Below are 20,703 nucleotides of genomic sequence, written 5' to 3' on the forward strand. Positions count from 1 at the left end.
TATAGTCTCAGAATGATGGAGCCGTTTATTAGCCACATGTCCTTGGGCAAATTACTTCTCTGTGCCTCGGTTTTCTCATCTGTAAAAATAATTTTAAAATACCTACTTCAAAAGATTAGGCTGAGGATTAAATATACGTATAAAGCATTTAGAATAGTGCCTGGCATCTGGCAGAAAGAGTGTCATGTAAATGTTAGCTATTATTCTCCTCAGCTTGTATTTTTAATATGAAACACTCTGATGTATGTTGGTTTTCTTATTGTATTTTAGAGTAAAGCCCTGCTGCTAGCTTTAATTAACAAAGCTAATTGTGTCTTTTTAATATTTTCACAGGAAAATTACTCAAACAGCTTTGAAGTTTCTGGGTCGTGCTATGTTCTTTTCAATGGGATTTATAGTTGCTGTAAAAGGAAAGGTCGCAAGTCCTTTGGAAGCACCAGTCTTTGTTGCTGCCCCTCATTCAACATTCTTTGATGGAATTGCCTGTATTGTAGCTGGGTTACCTTCTATGGTATCTCGAAATGAGAATGCACAAGTCCCTCTGATTGGCAGTAAGTACTTGTAACATAGATAAAATATTTTCATGCTCATGCTTTAAAATAAAATATATAGTTTATTGATATGTAAACTTTTTTAAAAGTTTAAAATAAAACATTGCAAACCTATTTACTTTATTGTAATAAGGTACTACACAGAAATAGTATATTTATGAAAAAAGATTAGAGACTTCCCTTTTATAGGCTCATAACCCTTTAAAACTTTTTATTACTATACCATTATGTCTTTCTGTTCTTATATATAGCCAGAAAGACTGGTTTTCAGATACTACCCATGCTTGATTTAAGAGAATTTAACCCATGTTTGATTTGAGAGAATCTGAAAACACAGGTTATGTGTTGTTTCATGAATTTATCTTCAGGATATTAGGCTGCTAAATGCAGTAAGTCATTCCTCCTCACTGTTTTCTTCATATTGCCCTCCAAATCTCCATGAGGGACCTATGTGTAGCTCTCTGAAAATTATGATGTGGAACAATAAGTACTTCCTGCCATAAAAAAATAATGGCACAAGTGAAATGTTTTTCCCACCAGATGCTTTGGTCTCTCCCTCAGGAATTGTCTCCAAGTAACTACTCCCTGTTGTCCCAAGGTTATTGCAAACATCACATGAGAGAGTGAGTGTGAAAGTTGCCTCATGTTGCCTTGGTGCTCTGGAGAAGTAATAGTAGTTCTTGCAGCTTTGTCATTCAGCTAAGACACTTTGTTTGTTTGTTTTTTTAACGTAACTACCATGCTCTGTGTAATATAGCTTTTTCCTGAAAAATTGTGTAGCAATAGATTTTTGGTAAATTGAGGTTGATTTTTCATGTACCAGGAAGCTATTAAAAAAAAAACTGTTGTGCTGAAAATTGCAGTATCACGAGAAATGGTTACCCCTACTTATGTGTACTATGAATTCAAATAATCAGTTTTCAAGGTATTCCTAAAATAAAACAATAATCTTGTAGCATCCTCTAACGTTAATGTCAATTGAGGAAGAAGACCTTTAGGGGGAAAATTACATTTGCTTCTTTTCATATTTTTGCTGCTTACTCCTGTTAAATTAATGAAATATTTTTAGTTGTAAATATCCACTTCTTTTGAAATCAGAAGCTAAGTTCTAATAAATTCGTTTTTTAATTGCTCTCTTCGTTTACTCTCATTTTAATTTTCCATACAATGTGTTATATATCCAGAATTATTGCTGTGGTTGCTTTAGCCAAAAAATGGCATGCCTGTGACTTTTTATTTGTTTTAAAGGACTGTTACGGGCTGTGCAACCAGTATTGGTGTCTCGTGTAGATCCAGATTCCCGAAAAAACACAATAAATGAAATAGTAAAGCGAGCAACATCAGGAGGAGAATGGCCCCAGGTAAAACATGGTGGATGTTAATTTAAATATATTGAGAGTTTATTCATTGTATGTATGTAGACTTAGTCATTTGGATACACAGATAGCAATATCCGTGGACACCTATACTAGGTATCTTTAGCATAATGGGTGCAGAGTAAATATAGTAGCAAGTATTAAGAAGTCTTCTTTCCCATGGATGCTCGGTGGTATTAAATTTATCATTCTTTTTTATTCTCTAAACTCTTTGAACCAGTTTTCTCTTTGTGTTATAAAAAGTGATTCTCTAACTCTGAATTTAATTGCCACTTTAAAGATGAGATAGGAGATAGATACCTTAGTATCTATGACCATTATACTAAAGTATCTCCTATTTTCTTTAAAAATCTTAATTATACAAGCTCAGTTATACCCAATATTGTGGTGGGTAAGTGATTAAGATCTTTGATTTCTACTGAAATTTATTTAGATAGTGCTTTTCAGTTCAAGGGGCATATCAAAATCACCTGTAGAACGTTTTTTCATACTTTACCATCTCACCATTCACTTCCCTGGAATCCCTTTTGAAAGCAAGGAAGGAGTAACATTTACTGCAAAATAAGCCAAGAGTGATTCTAATAGGAACCACTTTATCTTTGCCCAGTTGTAAACAACTCATCTCTAGCAGACTAATAGTCCTGCAGTGATCTAGCCATACATGATGACATGAAGATGTTAAAGTCCAAGAGGAAGTATGTGACCAAAGAGGTGGTTTTAGAAACCAAGGCATGTAAGGAATGATTAAAAAGAAGATAGGTGGCATTTGGAGTAGAGTTTGATTTTTCTCTATGGATCCAAAGAATATATCTAGGACTAGTAAGTGTGGGAGATAACAAATAAATAAATTTCAGCTCATTTTGCTCATCTTAAAGAACTTTCTGTCCAGAAGTAAAATGGTCTGATGTGGCATCCTTTTCTACAGTTTTCAGGCATTGGCTGAACAACCACTTGGGGGGGATATTGTAGAAAGAATTTAAACCTTAGAGGTGCTAGGTGACTTTGAATGGCCCTTCCAGCTCTGAGATTTTATGATTCACTGTATACCCATTAATTTTTAGTAGTTTAGTTGTTAAATTTTCACTGAATAAAGTATATTTGATATTGTATCCCATTGTCATAGGAAACCTACTTTTAAATTGGAGAATGGGATTATACCTATTCATAATTTTTATTTTAACCTCTTATTGTGGCAATGTAGCCCAATAAATGTTTTCCTTATCTAATTTTCATAGAATCCTTTGCTAACTGCTGTGATTGCAGGAATTTATTTTATTTTAGGCACTTAGCAATTTATTCATGGCCAAATTTTAAGGGTGCAAGAAAACTAAGTTGCTACTTTACTTAGTTAATGGAGGAAACTAACATACTGCATATCTTTTACCTTGAAAACATGAAGAAGGATGTTAAAAGCTAAAAACACTGCCTGAAAAAGAAAAAAAGATATTAAGTTGTATTCCATATGCCAACTAATTCAAGTAAACATAAAACACATTGTACACATTTCTTTTTTTCCCTTTGTCCTCAAGACATATCTGAACTACATGTTGTGGAAGTAAATATTATTTACTGGGAAGCTGAAACAAAGTAGGAAATTATTTGGTTAAGGATATATAGCAGAAGAAAGAATTTAATGTAGCCTAATGCACAATTTGACCATGAATTACATACTACATCTTCTTTTAAGTTTATTCAGATCATTAGTATTATCATTATGAGATATTTGTTAAATATATTCTTTATTCAAAGCTTAAATCCATTTTCCAATTATCTTAATAGTCAGACAATATTTTTTTAATAAGAAAATTGAATTATCTGATGGTAGCATTCATTAGAATCAAGTGTTAGCCTTTTATTTTATTTTTGTTTTTTAATCATTGGCAGCTGTTTGTGCAGTCATAAGAAAGCAAGTAAAGAGGTAATTTATTAATTAGATTGAAATATTAAATCTATTCCTTTTTTCCCAAGATACTAGTTTTCCCAGAAGGTACTTGTACTAATCGTTCCTGTTTGATTACTTTTAAACCAGGTGAGAAAAATTAAATTATGTATTCTAACAAAGTAATATGGAAGATTTCTCAAATGAGTTTATAGAAATATACAAAATAACTCTTTAGCTTGCTCTGAGCATTTTTTTCTTTTCTGATAGCAAGTTTTTAACATTGTGGATCCACAGAATTTACTCCTTTGCTTTCTCTTTTGGTGTCACAATTCCTTTCCCCTTGTAGTGTCCACTCCATGCATGTGCGCTCGAGATGTGTGGCTGTGAATGCATTTGGGAACCCTCACAGACACGAGAGGCTCTATGGCATCAAGTAGAAAACCTATTTCATTATAATGTCTTCAGATACCTTCTAAGATTCACTTCTTTTTTAACATTAGAAGTCAGTGAATGCAGCTTTCTTTATAATTTGTAATACTTTAAAATGTTTTTGTATTAGCTGCTAGAATGCTCAGCAGCAAAGTTATGACTCACTTCTAGTGAGTGTGGTAGTTCTTGCTTCAAGCGTTTAGTTTTATGTAGATTTTCTTATTTTTCTTTGTCATGATTTTAGCATTCCTTAAAATTCTGTTGAGAATAGGAGAAAATTTTTGCAATCTATCCATCTGACAAAGGGTTAATATCCAGAATCTACAAGAAACTTAAACAAATTTTCAAGAAGAAAACAACCCCATCAAAAAGTGGGCTAAGGATATAAACAGACACTTCTCAAAAGAAGACATTTATGTGGTCAACGAACATATGAAAAAAGGCTCGTCATCACTGGTCATTAGAGAAATGCAAATAAAAACCACAATGAGATACCATCTCATTCCAGTAAGAATGGTGATCATTAAAAAGTCAGGAAACAACAGATGCTGGAGAGGATGTGGAGAAATAGGAACACTTTTGCACTGTTGATGGGAGTGTAAATTAGTTCAACCATTATGGAAGACAGTGTGGTGATTCCTCAAAGATCTAGAACCAGAAATGCCAATTGACCCAGCAATCCCATTACTGGGTATATACCCAAAGGATATAAATCATTCTACTATAAAGACACACGTACATGTATGTTTATTGCAGCACGGTTCATAACAGCAAAGACTCAGAACCAACCCAAATGCCCATCAATGAAAGACTAGATAAAGAAAATGTGGCTCATATACACCATGGCACCATGAAATAACTATGGAGCCATAAAAAAGGATGAGTTCATGTCCTTTGCAGGAACATGGATGAAGCTGGAAACTATCATTCTCAGCAAACTAACACAGATACAGAAAACTGAACACCATATGTTCTCACTTATAAATGGCAGTTGAACAATGAGAACACATGGACACAGGGAAGGGAACATCACATTCTGGGGCCTGTTGGAGGGTAGGGCGCTAGGGGAGGGATAGCATTAGAAGAAATACCTAATGTAGATGACGGGTTGATGGCTGCAGCAAACCCCCATGGCACGTATATACCAATGTAACAAACCTGCACGTTCTGCACATGTATCTGAGAACTTCAAGTATAATAATTTTTAAAAATTCTGTTGTATATTAACACTTAGAAAATGAAAAAAGTGAATAAATAATGAATAAGCAAATAATTTAAATGGCATAGGCACAGCATTTAATATTTTCCCTCAGTAGTTCTTAATTCAAAAAATCTCTCATTTGGTAAGCACTAGGAATTTACCAACATTTAGCAAATGATTTCTGTTATACATACTCTTAAAATATTTAGTCTGTTTATACTATTTACTAATTTTTCTTTATCATAAAACTTTTATTCACATAAAAACACATTATGAAATTTAAATGTGGTTGCAGGAGCCTTCATTCCAGGAGTTCCAGTGCAGCCAATCCTCCTCAGATACCCAAACAAGCTGGTAAGCATAGTATTTTACTACAGGAAAAATATCAATATTCCTAATAGCACAGATACTCTGGAGCCCCTTTTAATATATAAATAAGATTGTGAACAGATAAATGGTGGAAGCCAATGGGCGAGCTCATTCTGCTCACCACATCTAGTTTTCAAAAATTTGCAAGATAGGCACATATCCATTGATACCAATATTAAATATTATTTTTCTATTACTGAACTTCAGGAAGATATTTCCTTAGCCTCTACTCTGTTGTCACCATGTTGGTGTGATTAATTCCAAGATTAGGGTCTCATTAGAATGAGCAGTGAAAATTTGTGATTTTCGTTAACTCTAGAAGGAAACTTTTCCTGATTCAGTGGTCATTGCTAGTGAAGAAGTATTGAAATAGCAGGATCAATATGAGAGGCTTGGTCTTTCATTACTGGCTCAGTACTTACTAATTGTGTGAGCCTTGGTAGCAAGTAGATTAACTAAATAAGAAAATATCTGAGAAGAACTTAACTTTTTTTTATTTTTTGAGACAGAGCCTTGCTCTGTCACCCAGACTGGAGTACAATGGCGTGATCTTGGCTCACTGCAACCTCCGCCTCCTGGGTTCAAGTTATTCTCTCTCCTGTCTCAGCCTCCTGAGTAGCTGCAAATACAGGCATGCTCCACCAGGTCTTGCTAATTTTCGAATATTTAATGGAGACAGGGGTTCAACCTGTTGGCCAGGCTGGTCTTGAACTCCTGACCTCAAGTGATTGACCCTCCTTGCCCTCTCAAAGTCCTGGGATTACAGGCATGAGCCACCATGCCTGGCCTAACTTAACATCTTATATAAGTCCAGAGTCGTCTCAGGAAGTAGTCTCTTCTGCTCCAGTTGAGTTACATTGTTGTCCTCTAGATAATGATTGTACCATGATTTTCCTAAAGAAAGACTTTTGAGGGAATGTTTTGGTTCTAAGAGAAACTTTCTTTACTAGAGAATTTATATAAAAAGCCAGGATATAACTATTAATTGTCTCTACTATTTAAGATTAAGAGTTATTGATGAAATCAATTTCTATATAGAGGCTGGTTTTTCTACCTTGGACATCTATGTCTAAAGAAAGAATTAAGACCTATCAAACTTTTATTCATTGTACTTCTGCCCATAGGTTTGAGTTTATCGTATGTTCAAATTCTTTCATTTCTCCCAAATAAGCATGTTTTTTTTTGAAAACTGATGTATTCTGGGTTTTTTTAAAGCAAATTAATTATCCAGATATTTTCATATTAGAAGAAAAGTGGCTAAGCATGTACAATAGTTTTTTAAAAATTCAGAACATGTCATTTCATAAAAAGTTGGTGACATTAGGAAGATCTTTGCTATGTAGATATGTAATCCATTAATATATTTATTTTACTTCTCAACATTTTGCTTTTAATTTCAGAAAATAAATACATGAATCCTTATATTAAAATAAGATCTTTATTTGCTATTTTTCCTCCAGACTAACAGCTAAAATAATTTCTTTATTATAGGATACTGTGACCTGGACATGGCAAGGATATACATTGTAAGTCACTTAGGTCTATTATTAGTTTCTATAAATTTTATTTTAGTGAAGAAAAAGAAAGATCACTTATTCATTTTTTTAAAAATGTAATTTTAAAAATATTGTTATCTTTAAAAATGTAAAAATTTCTGATCAGAGCCTTAAATCTTATTACTGATAAGTCTCTGTAGAAAGCATCACTATTTTGACCACTAACCCCTGGTGTCTCCTGTATGCAAAATTCTAGTTATCTGCCCTATTCAAGTGGATCTCAAGTGTTTGTCTGCTAGTTCGTAAGTGACCTAGTTTGCGTCATAGTTAGCTTTAATTTTGTAGTTTTAGTTCCGTTGCCGATTTGGCATTACCTAGTGTCTCCATTCTTACTGTGTTGGTTTAAGCCATTCAGAAACATTTAGTCATATGGCCTGAAATAGCTATGAAGTGTCTGATATGAGTTGAAAAAATAGCTAACCAAGATTTCAGTTCTGCTCTTGGATTTGAAAAGCATTGGAATCAGCAGTTTCTATAAGCACTTAAGAGAGGAGAGGAATATAGTTTCATTATTAAGCAAGCTGATGTGAAGTAGGCCTTTAAAAAGAACAGAGCATGTAGAAACTTGGTTTCTCTCAAGATCTTTTGTTTAGTTCTCTCTGAACAAGTCTGAACCTGTTTAAATTTTGGCGAGAACCATATGAAGCACCTAGATTTGCAGACTTCCCCTAGGGGCTTACCCAGTTTTCATATTGTTAAGCACAAAGCTCAGATGACATTGTTGATGGATAGGTGACAATCACTTAGAAATATTGAAGGAAATCATCAATTGCCTTCATACATTGTAGGCATTTTTAGATACCTTCCTCATAATCCAGCCAACTTCTGAAATCAAAATTTACTACTGCATAATTTCTTCATTTTTTGTATATGTAAATTGCTTTGAAATAATAAATGTAAATCAGAATAGGTAACTGATGGGCCAGTAGAATAAATATTAATACATGTGAAACATTTATATTCTTGTTGTGCTTCAGTCCTTGATAATTGAAGATAAGCAAATCACACCAAAAATAATATAAATTGTAGAGGATATCTAAACAGCATATTATCTTTCACTTACCAGGAAAATCAGTTTATTCATTTGACTAAAATACATGTTTCATGGCACTACGGTTTTGAATTCCTGATTGCTTTTATACATGGGAGAATTAGGAGAAACAGGTAGTATGAAAGTATTTGGGAAAATGAAGTGACTTAACAATGGATGCGTAGCATACTTCAGCTTCCTGAGGTGTGCCTTCCTCTGGGCCTTTATAGGTTAAGTTCCTAACAGTGATAGTGACTTGGGTCCATTATGTGGTCAATAGGAATTTTTTTTTTTTTGATTGCACAGCAGTCCAGGTTAATGTGGGGATTAAATAGGAGAAAGCTTTTCTAGAAGAGGAACTGCAGAGAGACAACATAATAGATGGGTTTAGTTAATCTAGGCTTCTCAACTGAGAAGTATGTGAGAAAAGGAAAAGGAAATTAGGGGAGAGAATTCAGGAATGAAAGAGAGAAAAAAATATTTTGAGAGTCAAAGATTTTTTGGGACTTTTAAACAAACACAAAATCTTTAGAAGGCGCAGCTTTGTTTTGTTTGAATGCTACATTGCACCTGTCTGTCTATTGCAAATCTCACTTCCACTTTTGTCTTCTCATCCACTTAATATTATTGTTAGCACTGTCTCTATTACTTCTAAGTCAGTTTTCTCAGTGACCCTTGCTCAAAGTCCTACTCCAGACACAGATTCTAAGAAATGGGTTTTATACCAAAACAAATATCCCAAGGGAAAGGTGACTCAGAATAAACTTAGAGAAGTTTTGTATGAGTTAAGAAATATTCAGTCTGTCTGTAGGGTGAACGAGACAGGTTAATTCAGATTTTGTGTGTGGTTTTATATGTTTTACAGTATGCAGAATTTTCAGAACAGAATATGCATCTATTCAAATACTTGAATTCCACAGCTCTATTTAAATAATTGAAAGAATTTACAGTGGATAGTGTGGATTGACTTTAAAGATAGTAAAGTCAATTTTTTCCTTTCAGATGGAAGATTTGCAAACTAACACATTAACAATTTATAATTAATTATGAAAGTGATAAATCTACTTTCTAAATTATTTCTTTTAACTACATTATTAAGGTCCTAAATTCCTTAAATAAGTCCCCTCAGGTATTTTTTACAGAAAAAATTATATTTTAATTTCTCAACAGTGAAAAGAGATTGGTTGGTTCTTTTCTTCAATGTCTAGTCTAATCCACTCTGCCTGATTTCTGGGTCAGTTGTCTAATGAGGCTAAATTAAAAATCCCGTAGAAATCTTACCCAGAGAATCTGAATATGTATTGGAGAGCTACAAGTAGGAACAACTATTTCAAACATTATCTTTGAGAGGGTTGCTTAATCACTTTAAAGACAGTCTTTGCCTGCCTTTACAATGAAATTTGACACTTTTCAGATTTCCTCATAACTAAAACATTTGTAAATAACTGGGACAACTTTGATAAAGCTTCTGCTTTTAAGGAAAGGCCCATTGATTTTTTTTTTAATGTCAAAAACAGTTAAGAAATGTAATAATCTACCTAGGAGTTTTCTTATACACACATTTACATACCTTAAAATATGGCCTTGGGTAGTTTCTCTAGGGACTTGGGCCTTTGAGTCTGTGTTGTCAAGGAAACTTCAAATTTGTGGTTTAGTCTGTTGAGCTGAGGCTCTCGCTCAAATATATATTTAGTATTCATTTGGTGATTTAACTTTCGAATAAAAATTGTCAAGAATACTTGTCTAAGCCAGGCACAGTGGCTTACACTTGTAGTCCCAGCTACTTGGGAGACTGAGGTGGGAGAATCACCTGAGTCCAGGAGGTTGAGGCTGCAGTGAGCTGTGATTATGCCACTGCACTCCAGCCTGGGTGACAGAGTAAGACCCTGTCTCAAAAAAAAGAAGAAGAAGAAAAAGAAGAATAGTTGTCTAGGCCCAAAAAGTGTTATTGCTGCAGCGTAGCATTTATAAATGCAAAATATATATGAAGTGTGATGTGGGGGTATTTGTGTATAAAGAAATGATTGTTGAATAATATAAGATGATGCTTGCATTATTGTATAAAGATAGCCCTTTCTTTTTTCTCTTCAGCATTCAGCTTTGTATGCTTACTTTCTGCCAGCTCTTCACAAAGGTAGAAGTTGAGGTAAGTCATTCAAAATGTAGCTTTGGAACTTGAGATTTGCCCTTTCCTTTAATTTTGAATTTCTAGTCTAGAGAGTCCAGACACAAAGGTCCATCACCCATAACATAAACCTTGGTGTTTTACAAATTGAGTATATAAACCTAGGCTGTCAGATTTAGCCCTTAAAATCATGATAGAAAACAACTCTAGATTCTGGGAACTTGAAATATGTAACCACCCTGGCCGGCCAGAGGGGCATCACCTGCTCTCATTTTTTTTTTTTTTTTATACTCCTTTTAATGCTGACCTCTGCCAAATTGAATATCTTTCCACATCCTGACAAAAGGAGCTGACCTGACCGTAGCTGATAGAGCCCCACACCTCCTTAAAGAAAATGTTTTGTGAAAGCTAAGAGTTGCTACTTGGGGTCTAGGGGAGAGACATAGGGGTCAAAAGCCCTCACTGTGAAATCACTTTGCACATGAAAAGCCCAAGGAAATTATATCTGGGAGGCAGCTCATAACATCATTCACAGGACAGTCCTGGTTTGAGTTACAGTGGCAGGTAGTGAGAGAAATGTTATTATAGCATTCTGAAAATTTTGACGAGGTTTTTAAGGCTCTAAAGGTTGGTTCCATGTGGGTCTCCTGTATTTTCTAATTGCATCCATGAGTTTCATAATGAAAACCTTATACAGAGTTCTGAGCGGGGACTACTGCCTAAGTGACAGGACTGTGGATTTTAATTCACAAGAATACTATTTTGCTTTGTTGGATAGCTTAGTGATTTGGCCATTTAGAGATTGTCAGCAATTCCAAGTGAGTTAGGAGGGCAAATTACATTTCAGAATGAGTTTAGTGCAATTTTCTTGAGATTTGCCTGTTTTCTGCCTGTCTTGAAAATATCTATTTATTGATTATATTATGTACCTCCCCACTTTGAAAACCAGCTCAGTGTCTCTCATTGTGGCCAAAAAACCCCACATTTGTGCTTGAGTTTTTCTTAGAGGTTCCTGGGGCGGAGGGGGAACTAATTTAATAAGTTTAGGAAGTATTAAGATAAACAAAATGATTTTTTTTTTTTTCTCAAGACTACTCAGTGCCTTTGAAATGTCTGACTTATAGAACCATTTTCTCTGGATATCTCCAGGAACCAGTGTTCTGTAGCATGCATTTCAGGAAGCTCTATATGCTAATATTTCTAAATACTCTGAGCACTGCTCTTGCTTCTTTAAGAGCTGCTCAGGTGGTCTAGGCCTGTTTTACTTTTCTAAAAAAGCAAGAAAACTCTTACTTTTAAAAAGCCACGCTGTCTTCTCTGCAAGACATTGTCTCCTTCTCAATTTATCTTTAGCTACAACGAGATCTAGCAACAGATGGAGAAATATACACAGAGCTATCCTTTTTTGACTTAGCATGTCAGTGGGCAAACTGCATTACAACAGAGGTATTCAGATTCCTCTTTTTTTTTTTTTTTGCCATGACCATTATTACCACATTTCCTTTCTGTGTCATGGCTTTCTTTTTTAAAAACATTATAATATTTGCGTTCTCCAGCTAGTTCTGAGACCTGTTTGGATTGTATTTTTCTGGCAAAGAAAACAATGTAGACTTTGTTCCGTAACTTCACAAATAAAATGACTTTCAGCTGCATGAAAATAGCCGCATCAACAAAGATTTGATGAATTAGAATTGTGGTGCAGAACAAGAGGATGAGAATTTGTGGACTTCAGATTTAGTACAGATATTCTTATTTTCATTATGTTTATTTTAAATTTATGCTTCTCCCTTCTACCCAGGTGACTCCTAAATACTTTATGATATTTTGATATTTTAATACTCACTTTTGGATTTAACTGAAAATGTATCCCAGCAGCCCTTCAGGCACTAATTATACCACACCCTGGCTTGAGGCTCTGAAGAGCTGGACCATCTCTGAGGTGCCAGCTTTTCCACTGTGTCTGCTGTGGCCCATCTTGAGATTGGTTTGTGGTCTCGCCACATTTAGTTGCTCCAGTTTCACTTGCCTTGTTTGTTCTCAAGTAACTCTTTTTTTATTTTAAATTGATGGAAAACCTTGCTATTATCTTATTTTAAACATGGTTATGGAACTTCTTGAATATTAGGTAAACCTAATTCAAGATATATTCTTCAAGAATATGGTATTAATTTTATGGTTTTTAAATTGAACTTTGAGTGAATTGTTAAAGTGCCTTTTAGACACTCTTGCTTTTGTGAGTCACATGATATCCCATTATGTTGGCTGCCATATCCTTTAGTTTCACAAGTCTTCCCTCAGTAATGATGATTACCAAACCTTTTTTTTTTTTTTTTTTTTTTGAGACGGAGTTTCGCTCTTGTTACCCAGGCTGGAGTGCAATGGCGCGATCTCGGCTCACCGCAACCTCCGCCTCCTGGGTTCAGGCAATTCTCCTGCCTCAGCCTCCTGAGTAGCTGGGATTACAGGCACGTGCCACCATGCCCAGCTAATTTTTTGTATTTTTAGTAGAGACGGGGTTTCACCATGTTGACCAGGATGGTCTCGATCTCTTGACCTCGTGATCCACCCGCCTCGGCCTCCCAAAGTGCTGGGATTACAGGCTTGAGCCACCGCGCCCGGCCCGATTACCAAACCTTTTAATTATCAAAATCATTACATATCTAAGATGTCATGAATCTAATATTTAGGAATATTTTCTTACCACCTCTTCCCAGCCCCCTCTGCTTCCCAACATAGAGACATACAGTATTTTTGAAAAGGTTGTTATTTTCTCAGCTCTTGGATCTTAAAAATATACTAAGTTCTAAACCTCATGTCCTATGTAATTGTTCTTCTGGCATCCTTGAACAATGATAAAGACATGTGTCTACAGAATGGTTCTACTAAAAGTTATTCTTTGAATTGTAATGTGGCATAACGGGTGTTCTTAAAGTGTCTTTTAGTCATACTTTTATCAACTAGCTACTTTGCAAATATGCCATATAAAGATAAGACTTAGGATAGAGGAAATAAGATAGCTAGTAGGAAGCATTGCAAAAGTGACATAAATGAAGAGTCTGCTAGCTTATCTCATGAGAGAGAATACGTGCTAAATCAGACTATAAAACACTAAGTGGGCAGCAGCTAGTTTATGAATGGAAACTAGCCGTTCACACTAACTGTGCAGTCAGTTTCCTTCGCAGGCTATATCTCAGTTTGTATTCAAAGCCTATTGACTTTAGAAGCCATGTAGTATATATTATAGATACATAAAAATTGTCTGTACTGGGCATATTAAACATATAATAAGTCCTCCCTTATCTGTAGAGGATATGTTCCAAGACCCCCAGTGAATGCCTGAAACTGCAGAACGCACCAAACCCTGTATATACTAAGTTTTTTCCTAACATACATACCTCCAATAAAATTTAATTTATAAAATAAGCACAGTAAGAGATCAACAGTAATAACCAATAATAAAATAGAACAGCTGTAACAATATATATAAGAGTTGAATGTGAATGTGGTCTCTTTTTCTCTCTCTCTGTCAAAATTTCATTGTACTATACTCATCCCTCTTCTTGTGATGAAGAAAGGATGGAGCAGGATGGCATGAAATTTCATCACCCTATTCAGAATGGCATGCAATTTAAACTTATGAATTGTTTATTTCCAGAATTTTCCATATAATGTGTTTGGACTACGTTTGACTGTTGGTACCTGAAACCACAGAAAGCAAAACCCCAGATAAGGAAGACTACTGTGTTTTCTTTAGGAAATTCCTTTACAAAACTTATAGTGAGCTTATAGTAGCTAGCATTAGGCCTAAAATACTTTGTGGTGGGCAATTCATTTCCTTAAAGTAATAGAAAAGTTTTGTTTTTTTTTTAATTTAAAAAGAATGTCTGATTTAGGAAAGGATTGTAATTAATAGGGAGTATTATGATCAACAGCTCTACATGTATATCACTTTTAAGATCTTTAGAGAGCTAATTAGGAAAGATTCAAAGACATTTATATAGTTTATTTAAATATCCAAATGCACTAAAATTATTTGTAGTTTTTAATCTAAAATGAGCCTTTTAGAAAACCTCAATCACACAGCTACACACACACACACACACACACACACACACACACACACACACACAGAGAGAGAGAGAGAGAGAGAGAGAGAGACAGAGAGAGAGAGACACGCACACATGCCCTACATATATACTTGTTCTAACAAAGCTAATTTTGTCTGAAACTTGGTAATATTCTGGAATTTGTCAATACTAAATAGAGAAATTGAGTGTTATAAAAAGGGTATTAACTGGAGTTTTTTTCTAATCCTGTTAGTACTTACCTCTGTGTGCTTGAGAAAATTTAACCTTTTTAAGCCTGCGTTCTCACTGGAAAAATGGGGATAAGGACACCTAATTTATAGAGTTTTGAGGATTAATAAGGTTACTTATGTGCTGGCACATAGTAAGTGTTCAATAAGCACTAACTTTTACTTTCCATCTCATCTAGATGTTTCTGTTCTTTTGGAAAGGAAGCAGCAAGCGTTGTTTATAAATATCTTCCTTCTTTTGCATTGTTTCTCTTTGAAGATTTAAAAGAATTATGGAAAGAACTAGAAATGCATGTTTAGGATTGTCCTTTTAAAATTCATTTCTGTTACAAGGAAAAAAGAAAAGATTTATGATGTATCATAATTCCTCAATCCACCTCTTCCTTATCATTTATTTAGTAGAAAGGAATGTGCTTGATGTGGTTAAGAAAAAAATGAATAAACTAGCTTTAGTGATACTGAGCTTTTATGTAAGTGACTGGCTTTGGTTGATGGATGTCTTAAATAGTAGACTGAAGAATTTTGTATCTTGCTTGTATGCAATTTAAGGCCCAAGAGGAAGTAGGGGACTCTGGGACCAAAAGCACAAACAAGAGATATTAATCTGAGAAACATGTTGATTAGTCTCTTCCTCATCTGGGACTGGATGGTGCAAAGTTAAGTATGGTGAAGGTACAGAGAATACTGTATTTGAAAGGAGAGGGGCGTGGAGCTGTGAAGCCAGTTTCAGGTGCAAAAAAAAAAAAAAAAAAGGAGTAAGTTCACATAAGCTGTCTTGTTTATAAAGTTGAAAGTGAAGTGTCATTTATCCAGGGAGAATGAGGTAAAAGTTCAATTGCATCTTGAAAAGCATGGAACATATGTAACGCTGTTAGCATCTCTCAGTGGTCCCTAACAGGAATATGAAGGCAAGATGAGAAGAGGTGGCTGAGGGTGTGTGATTGGCACTGTGGGCGTGGCAGAAGTGAAAGATTCTAAGTAACAGGTGGTACAGAAGCATCTGATTCTCAAGTCTGGTTTTGATAGGCAGGGAGATGTTGCCAGAGGGAGTGGATGAAGAGGGATGATTAGATCCAGATGTGACCATTAGGTTGTCATGGTCTATGAAAGACCAGATTAGGGGAGAAATAAACACTAATGGATAATGAGGAAAAACTGATTGAAGAACTTCTCAGAGATTAGAGTCATAAGTTTATTTCCATGGGTGAGTTAGAGTTGAGAAGAATATCTGCGGCCAAGATGTCAAGCAGATCATCAGTGTGAGTACAGAGGATACTGAGAGAAGATGAAGTTAGAAGGAAAAGTTGGCGGCTTGAAGTCCTTGGTATATAAAGATGTGTGTTGGGAGCCATAAAAGATAGTGGCAATGATGTTTCCCTCTCTTTGATTGATTTTCCTTTCCAAATAAAGGATACATGCATACTGTGAGCCTTGAATGACTGTACAAAATAGAAATGTTATGATATAGAGGGCAAGGTCTTATCCTAGAAGAGGTGACTTTTTATTACAATTTCCACTGAATTGCTTCTCAGGAAGAATGGGGCCTCCAAGGCCCATGGGTGTCAAATTTAGGATTTTAATTATTTTGTACTCTCAGTGGAACTTATTTCCTTAAGAATAAAATGCTATGACAACATGAGAGTTATTAAAAATCATTTTATGAAAAATACTACCTGCACTAATAGAAACTAAACCCATATTTCATTGTATTATGTTTGGTTAACAGTGTAGCAGCAAATTATTTTTCAAGGTTTTCAGTATGTACTTTTATGACCTACAAATCAAGTGTATTATAAATGGTTGTTTGGTCTTTTTAAAAAATGAAGAATTATATGGCAATTTGAAACTTTAATTTCTTACACTGTTTTATTAGAGATTTTATGAACATTAATTTCAACTTTCTGGTTTTTTTTATGTCATACTAAGCAAATGCGAGAAATTTTGCTAGATCAGGATGCAGAGAATTTTTAGAAATATTTCTTTGCAGATAGTTATTCTAGATATATAAGGATGTGGGGACCTCTGGTGGCTTAGTTTATTTTTCCATATTAAAGTATTTTTCCATATTAAAGAACAACTATGCAAAATAGAGAGCCACACACAGAATTCCAATTGGGAAGAACTTTAGAGATCATTTAGCTAAATTTTTTTGTTTGACAGGAGAGGGCACTGAGGCTCATAAAGGTTAAATGACTTTTCCAGGATCACACAGCAGATCTCAAGCAGCAACCCAGTCCAAGAACTCTTTCTGCAGTATGTGGCTGCCCTCTTAAGAGAGAAAGTAATCAGATTTAATGTGAAAAGTAATGTCCCATAACATATTGGCCTATAATTCCTATACATTTTATCTTAAAAAATGCAACTTGCATCCATGCCATCCTCCACATCCTCACTCCGTCTCCTGAAGGTCTTATTCCCTCTCTCATGATTGCAGTTGCTTCCAGACATTCTCCCTACTCTTAGTCTCTTCTTTGGGGCATACCTTGAAGTTACCACTCAAAAACTTGGACCTGGCCATGTCATTCCCTTGCTTACACGTCACCTCTGAGATACCAATGCTTACAGCTTTCTTAATATGATTGACAAGATTTGAAAACAGGTTTATTTGGAGAAAAAGATGATATTTTTAACTTCTTCTAGTTGCATTCTTTATTTATCAAATGGAAGTGGCAGGATTTACCTCAAGGAATTGTTTACAGAATTAGTCATATAAAGCCCCTAATATAAAATACAGCACACAGTAGATGTTTAATGGTTGGTAACCATTATTGGTGAATTTAGCTCATTGTTTCATAAATTTCTACCCTACTGCATGGAGAGCTTCTTGAGGGCAGGGACCTTGTTTTTGTGTTTTTAGGGCTTAGTGCAGTGCCTGAGTACCTATTATGGAAGAAGAATTAATGAAATAAAATAATGTATGTAAAACACCTAGCATGATGTCCTGTTTGTAGTTATAATTGAATAAACATAACTATTGGCAAAATCTCACTTAAGCTTAAGAAGCCAAGATCAAGTATTAGTTCTTCTACAGAGCATCCTTAACAGAATTAGCTTTCTGGTGTGCACTCTCTCCCTAGGCACCACCTTCCTCTTTGGCTGCATTCCCCTGGCCCCTGACAAAATTAATCCTTTCCTACCTCTTGCTCTCATACTTAGTGGGGAAAATAAGGTTTTTTGAATCTGACAAATCTTGGGCTGAATTCTGGCCATGTGACTTGTATGCATTTAGGTAAGTTAATTAAGCTATTGAGCCCCATCCATAATTAGGGATAATAAGGGTAATGACACTTAGCATATGGGGTTATTAATGTGTTAGTCTGTCCTATTAAAATATTGATCTTCTTTAGAGCAGGGAATAGGGTCCTATTAATCTTGCCTGGTATATAGTAGGTGCTGAAAAATATGTAATGATTTGAATATGGCACTAAAACCTTGTTAATGTTAGAAAACCATAAATAAAAACAAGAACAGAACAATTGAGGCATCACAGAACATCAAGTGGAGAAAAAGTATAATTAAAAATGCTAAAGCAAAAAATGGTGTTAAGCAAAAACTGTAAAACCAATACTAAGAGTTTTTTTTTTTTTAAGCAGAATACATGATAAAACATAAAGTTCAAGCAAATAGTGAAAACTATGAAAGACACAAATAAAAGAAAAAAGTTTTCACATAAAGGGATGGGAGTAGTAGAACATGCAGTTCTAGGAGTAAGATCTTAGTAGTTACAGCTTTACACTTCCAGAATTCCAGGCTCTGGCTCATTTCACCCTCACAATCACCAGAGAAGTAGTGATCATAAACCTCTTTTTAGAGTTGAGGAGTTGGTTCAGCAAAGTTAAATGGCGTACTGGTTAACACACAAGCAGACTTAGGGCTTAGAAACAGATCTCCTGAGTCCAAGACCAGTGCCCCATTACCTCATGTAACCTATGTTCTAGAAAGGTAGATGATTTAATATATTGATAATTTAAAATTTAATTTACTTAGCATGTAATGTCTTAAGCTTAAGACATTGTTATGGAAAGGTATATTTGTCTTTCAGTTTATGCCTGTTCAAGTACCAAATGATGAAGAAAAAAACGATCCTGTCCTTTTTGCCAGTAGAGTCCGGAATTTAATGGCAGAGTAAGTGTCTTTATGTGATTATAACTCATAAACAATTTGAAAGTTATTTCTACATGGTATTTAACTAGATTTAAGGTTTTTGTCCCCCCGAAGACCTTGTTCCCCAACTCATTTTGGTACATAAAATAATGTTCCAAGAGACGAGGTCAGTATAACAATCTATAAATGTTTTCGCCAGCTACATACCCCAAATAAGGAAATACAACTGAAGAGGGTACAATAAACAGAAAAGACCAGAATCTGCTCTCCACAGGGCAGATTCTCTCAAGCTGGCCCGCCCCTGTCAGATGAGCCTTGTGATGATCTGTGGTTCCCGCCATGGCCCATCTTCTCTCCCCTCAACCTTCGTATATCTGCCCAAGGCTGTGTTTCTAAGGCAGTACTGACTATAGCACAAAAAAGGAGAAAGTTTGCAATAGAAAAAGATGCATAGAAGAGGGAAAAAGTCACCCTTCATAGATGGCTATAAATTAGGATTTAGAAACTATAAAACATAAGGTTAATATTTTCCTGCACATAAGGGAGTTCTAAATGGCCATTATTCTGACTAGATAAATCACCCCTATCTTGTAATGAAAGAATGTATTATACTCTATCACCACCCAGGCAGCCTCAGAGCCCTCCAGGCATGTACCCTCTCCCCACACACCATCTTCTTCATTCCCAGTAGTAAGTTTGGAGCTAATAGACCAGCAATGTTTATTCTCTTAGTAAAAATTCAAGGAGAACTCTGAATTTAGCTTCATAGCTGAATTTAGCTTTATAGCCAGATTTCATATATAGAGCCAGCCATGTATGTATGTATATGTATGTGTCTCTGTAAGTATGTTTTATTCTAATATATATATCTTAATGTTTTTCTGCAGAATAACTATTTTCAAAATAGAAGAAAATTTGCCAAAAAAATTGCTATTAAGTGTTTATAGATGTGCTTGTTTTATCTAGTGTTTAGACCACCTACAAAGTTAATTTTTATGTTGTTTTCCTTTCTTCCTTTCATGTTTCATGTCAGCTTATATCCAAAAGGTAGAAAGCAAGATAAGTATTAGAAATTGAGAACATGTACCCCAGAACCTAAAGTAAAATTAAAAAAAAAAAAAAAGAAATTGAGAGAACTTGGCCAGGTGTGCTGGCTCATATCTGTAATCCCAGCACTTTGGGAGGCAAAGGCAGGCAAGTTACTTAAGGTCAAAAGTTCATGACCAGCCTGGCCAACATGGTGAAACCCCATCTCTATTAAAAATACAAAAATTAGTTGGGCGTGATGGTGGTACATACCTGTAATCCCAGCTACTTGGGAGGCTGAGGCAGGAGAATCGCTTGAACCAGGGAGGTGGAGGTTGCACTAAGCCAAGATTGAGCCATTGCCTGGGCAACAGAGCAAGACTCTGTCTTAAAAAAAGAAAAAAAAAAGTTGTTATAAAAAAAGAAATGAAGAGAAAAAGAAATTGAGAAAATTTATATCATTTGGCTTCCCAAATTGTGCCTAAAAGCAAGAGAAGGGTTTTGTTTAGACAGTCTGTTTCTAAATTCGAAGGTGTGGAGGTAGTAATGGCTTGTGATAAAGGGTAAGAAAGGCTTTGATTAACTGCACAACCCCAGACAAGTCTCCTCCAAGTCCCCTTCTCCTCACATGTGAAATGGGAGTTAAAATCATTGCCTTGTCTTTCTCATGGTTTTGATTATTAGGAGACTCAAGTAGGAAAGTATATGATAAAAGCATTTGAAAACACAAGTACTGTGG

General features: G+C 35.2%; 1 protein-coding gene across 1 annotated transcript in view; it reads left to right on the forward strand.

The window, feature by feature from the left end:
- LPCAT2 (lysophosphatidylcholine acyltransferase 2) overlaps positions 1-20,703 on the forward strand; it is a 79,584-nt gene that overhangs the window by 19,540 nt on the left and 39,341 nt on the right. Inside the window, exons 3-9 of the mRNA XM_032255749.1 lie at positions 334-551; positions 1,800-1,912; positions 3,896-3,956; positions 5,735-5,793; positions 7,300-7,334; positions 10,486-10,540; positions 18,877-18,959. Coding sequence (XP_032111640.1) covers positions 334-551; positions 1,800-1,912; positions 3,896-3,956; positions 5,735-5,793; positions 7,300-7,334; positions 10,486-10,540; positions 18,877-18,959 — 624 coding nt within the window. The remainder of the gene's footprint in view (positions 1-333; positions 552-1,799; positions 1,913-3,895; positions 3,957-5,734; positions 5,794-7,299; positions 7,335-10,485; positions 10,541-18,876; positions 18,960-20,703) is intronic.

This window comes from Sapajus apella, unplaced genomic scaffold, assembly GCF_009761245.1.
Source record: "Sapajus apella isolate SASKATOON/1434 unplaced genomic scaffold, GSC_monkey_1.0 scaffold90, whole genome shotgun sequence".
Lineage (NCBI taxonomy): Eukaryota > Metazoa > Chordata > Mammalia > Primates > Cebidae > Sapajus > Sapajus apella.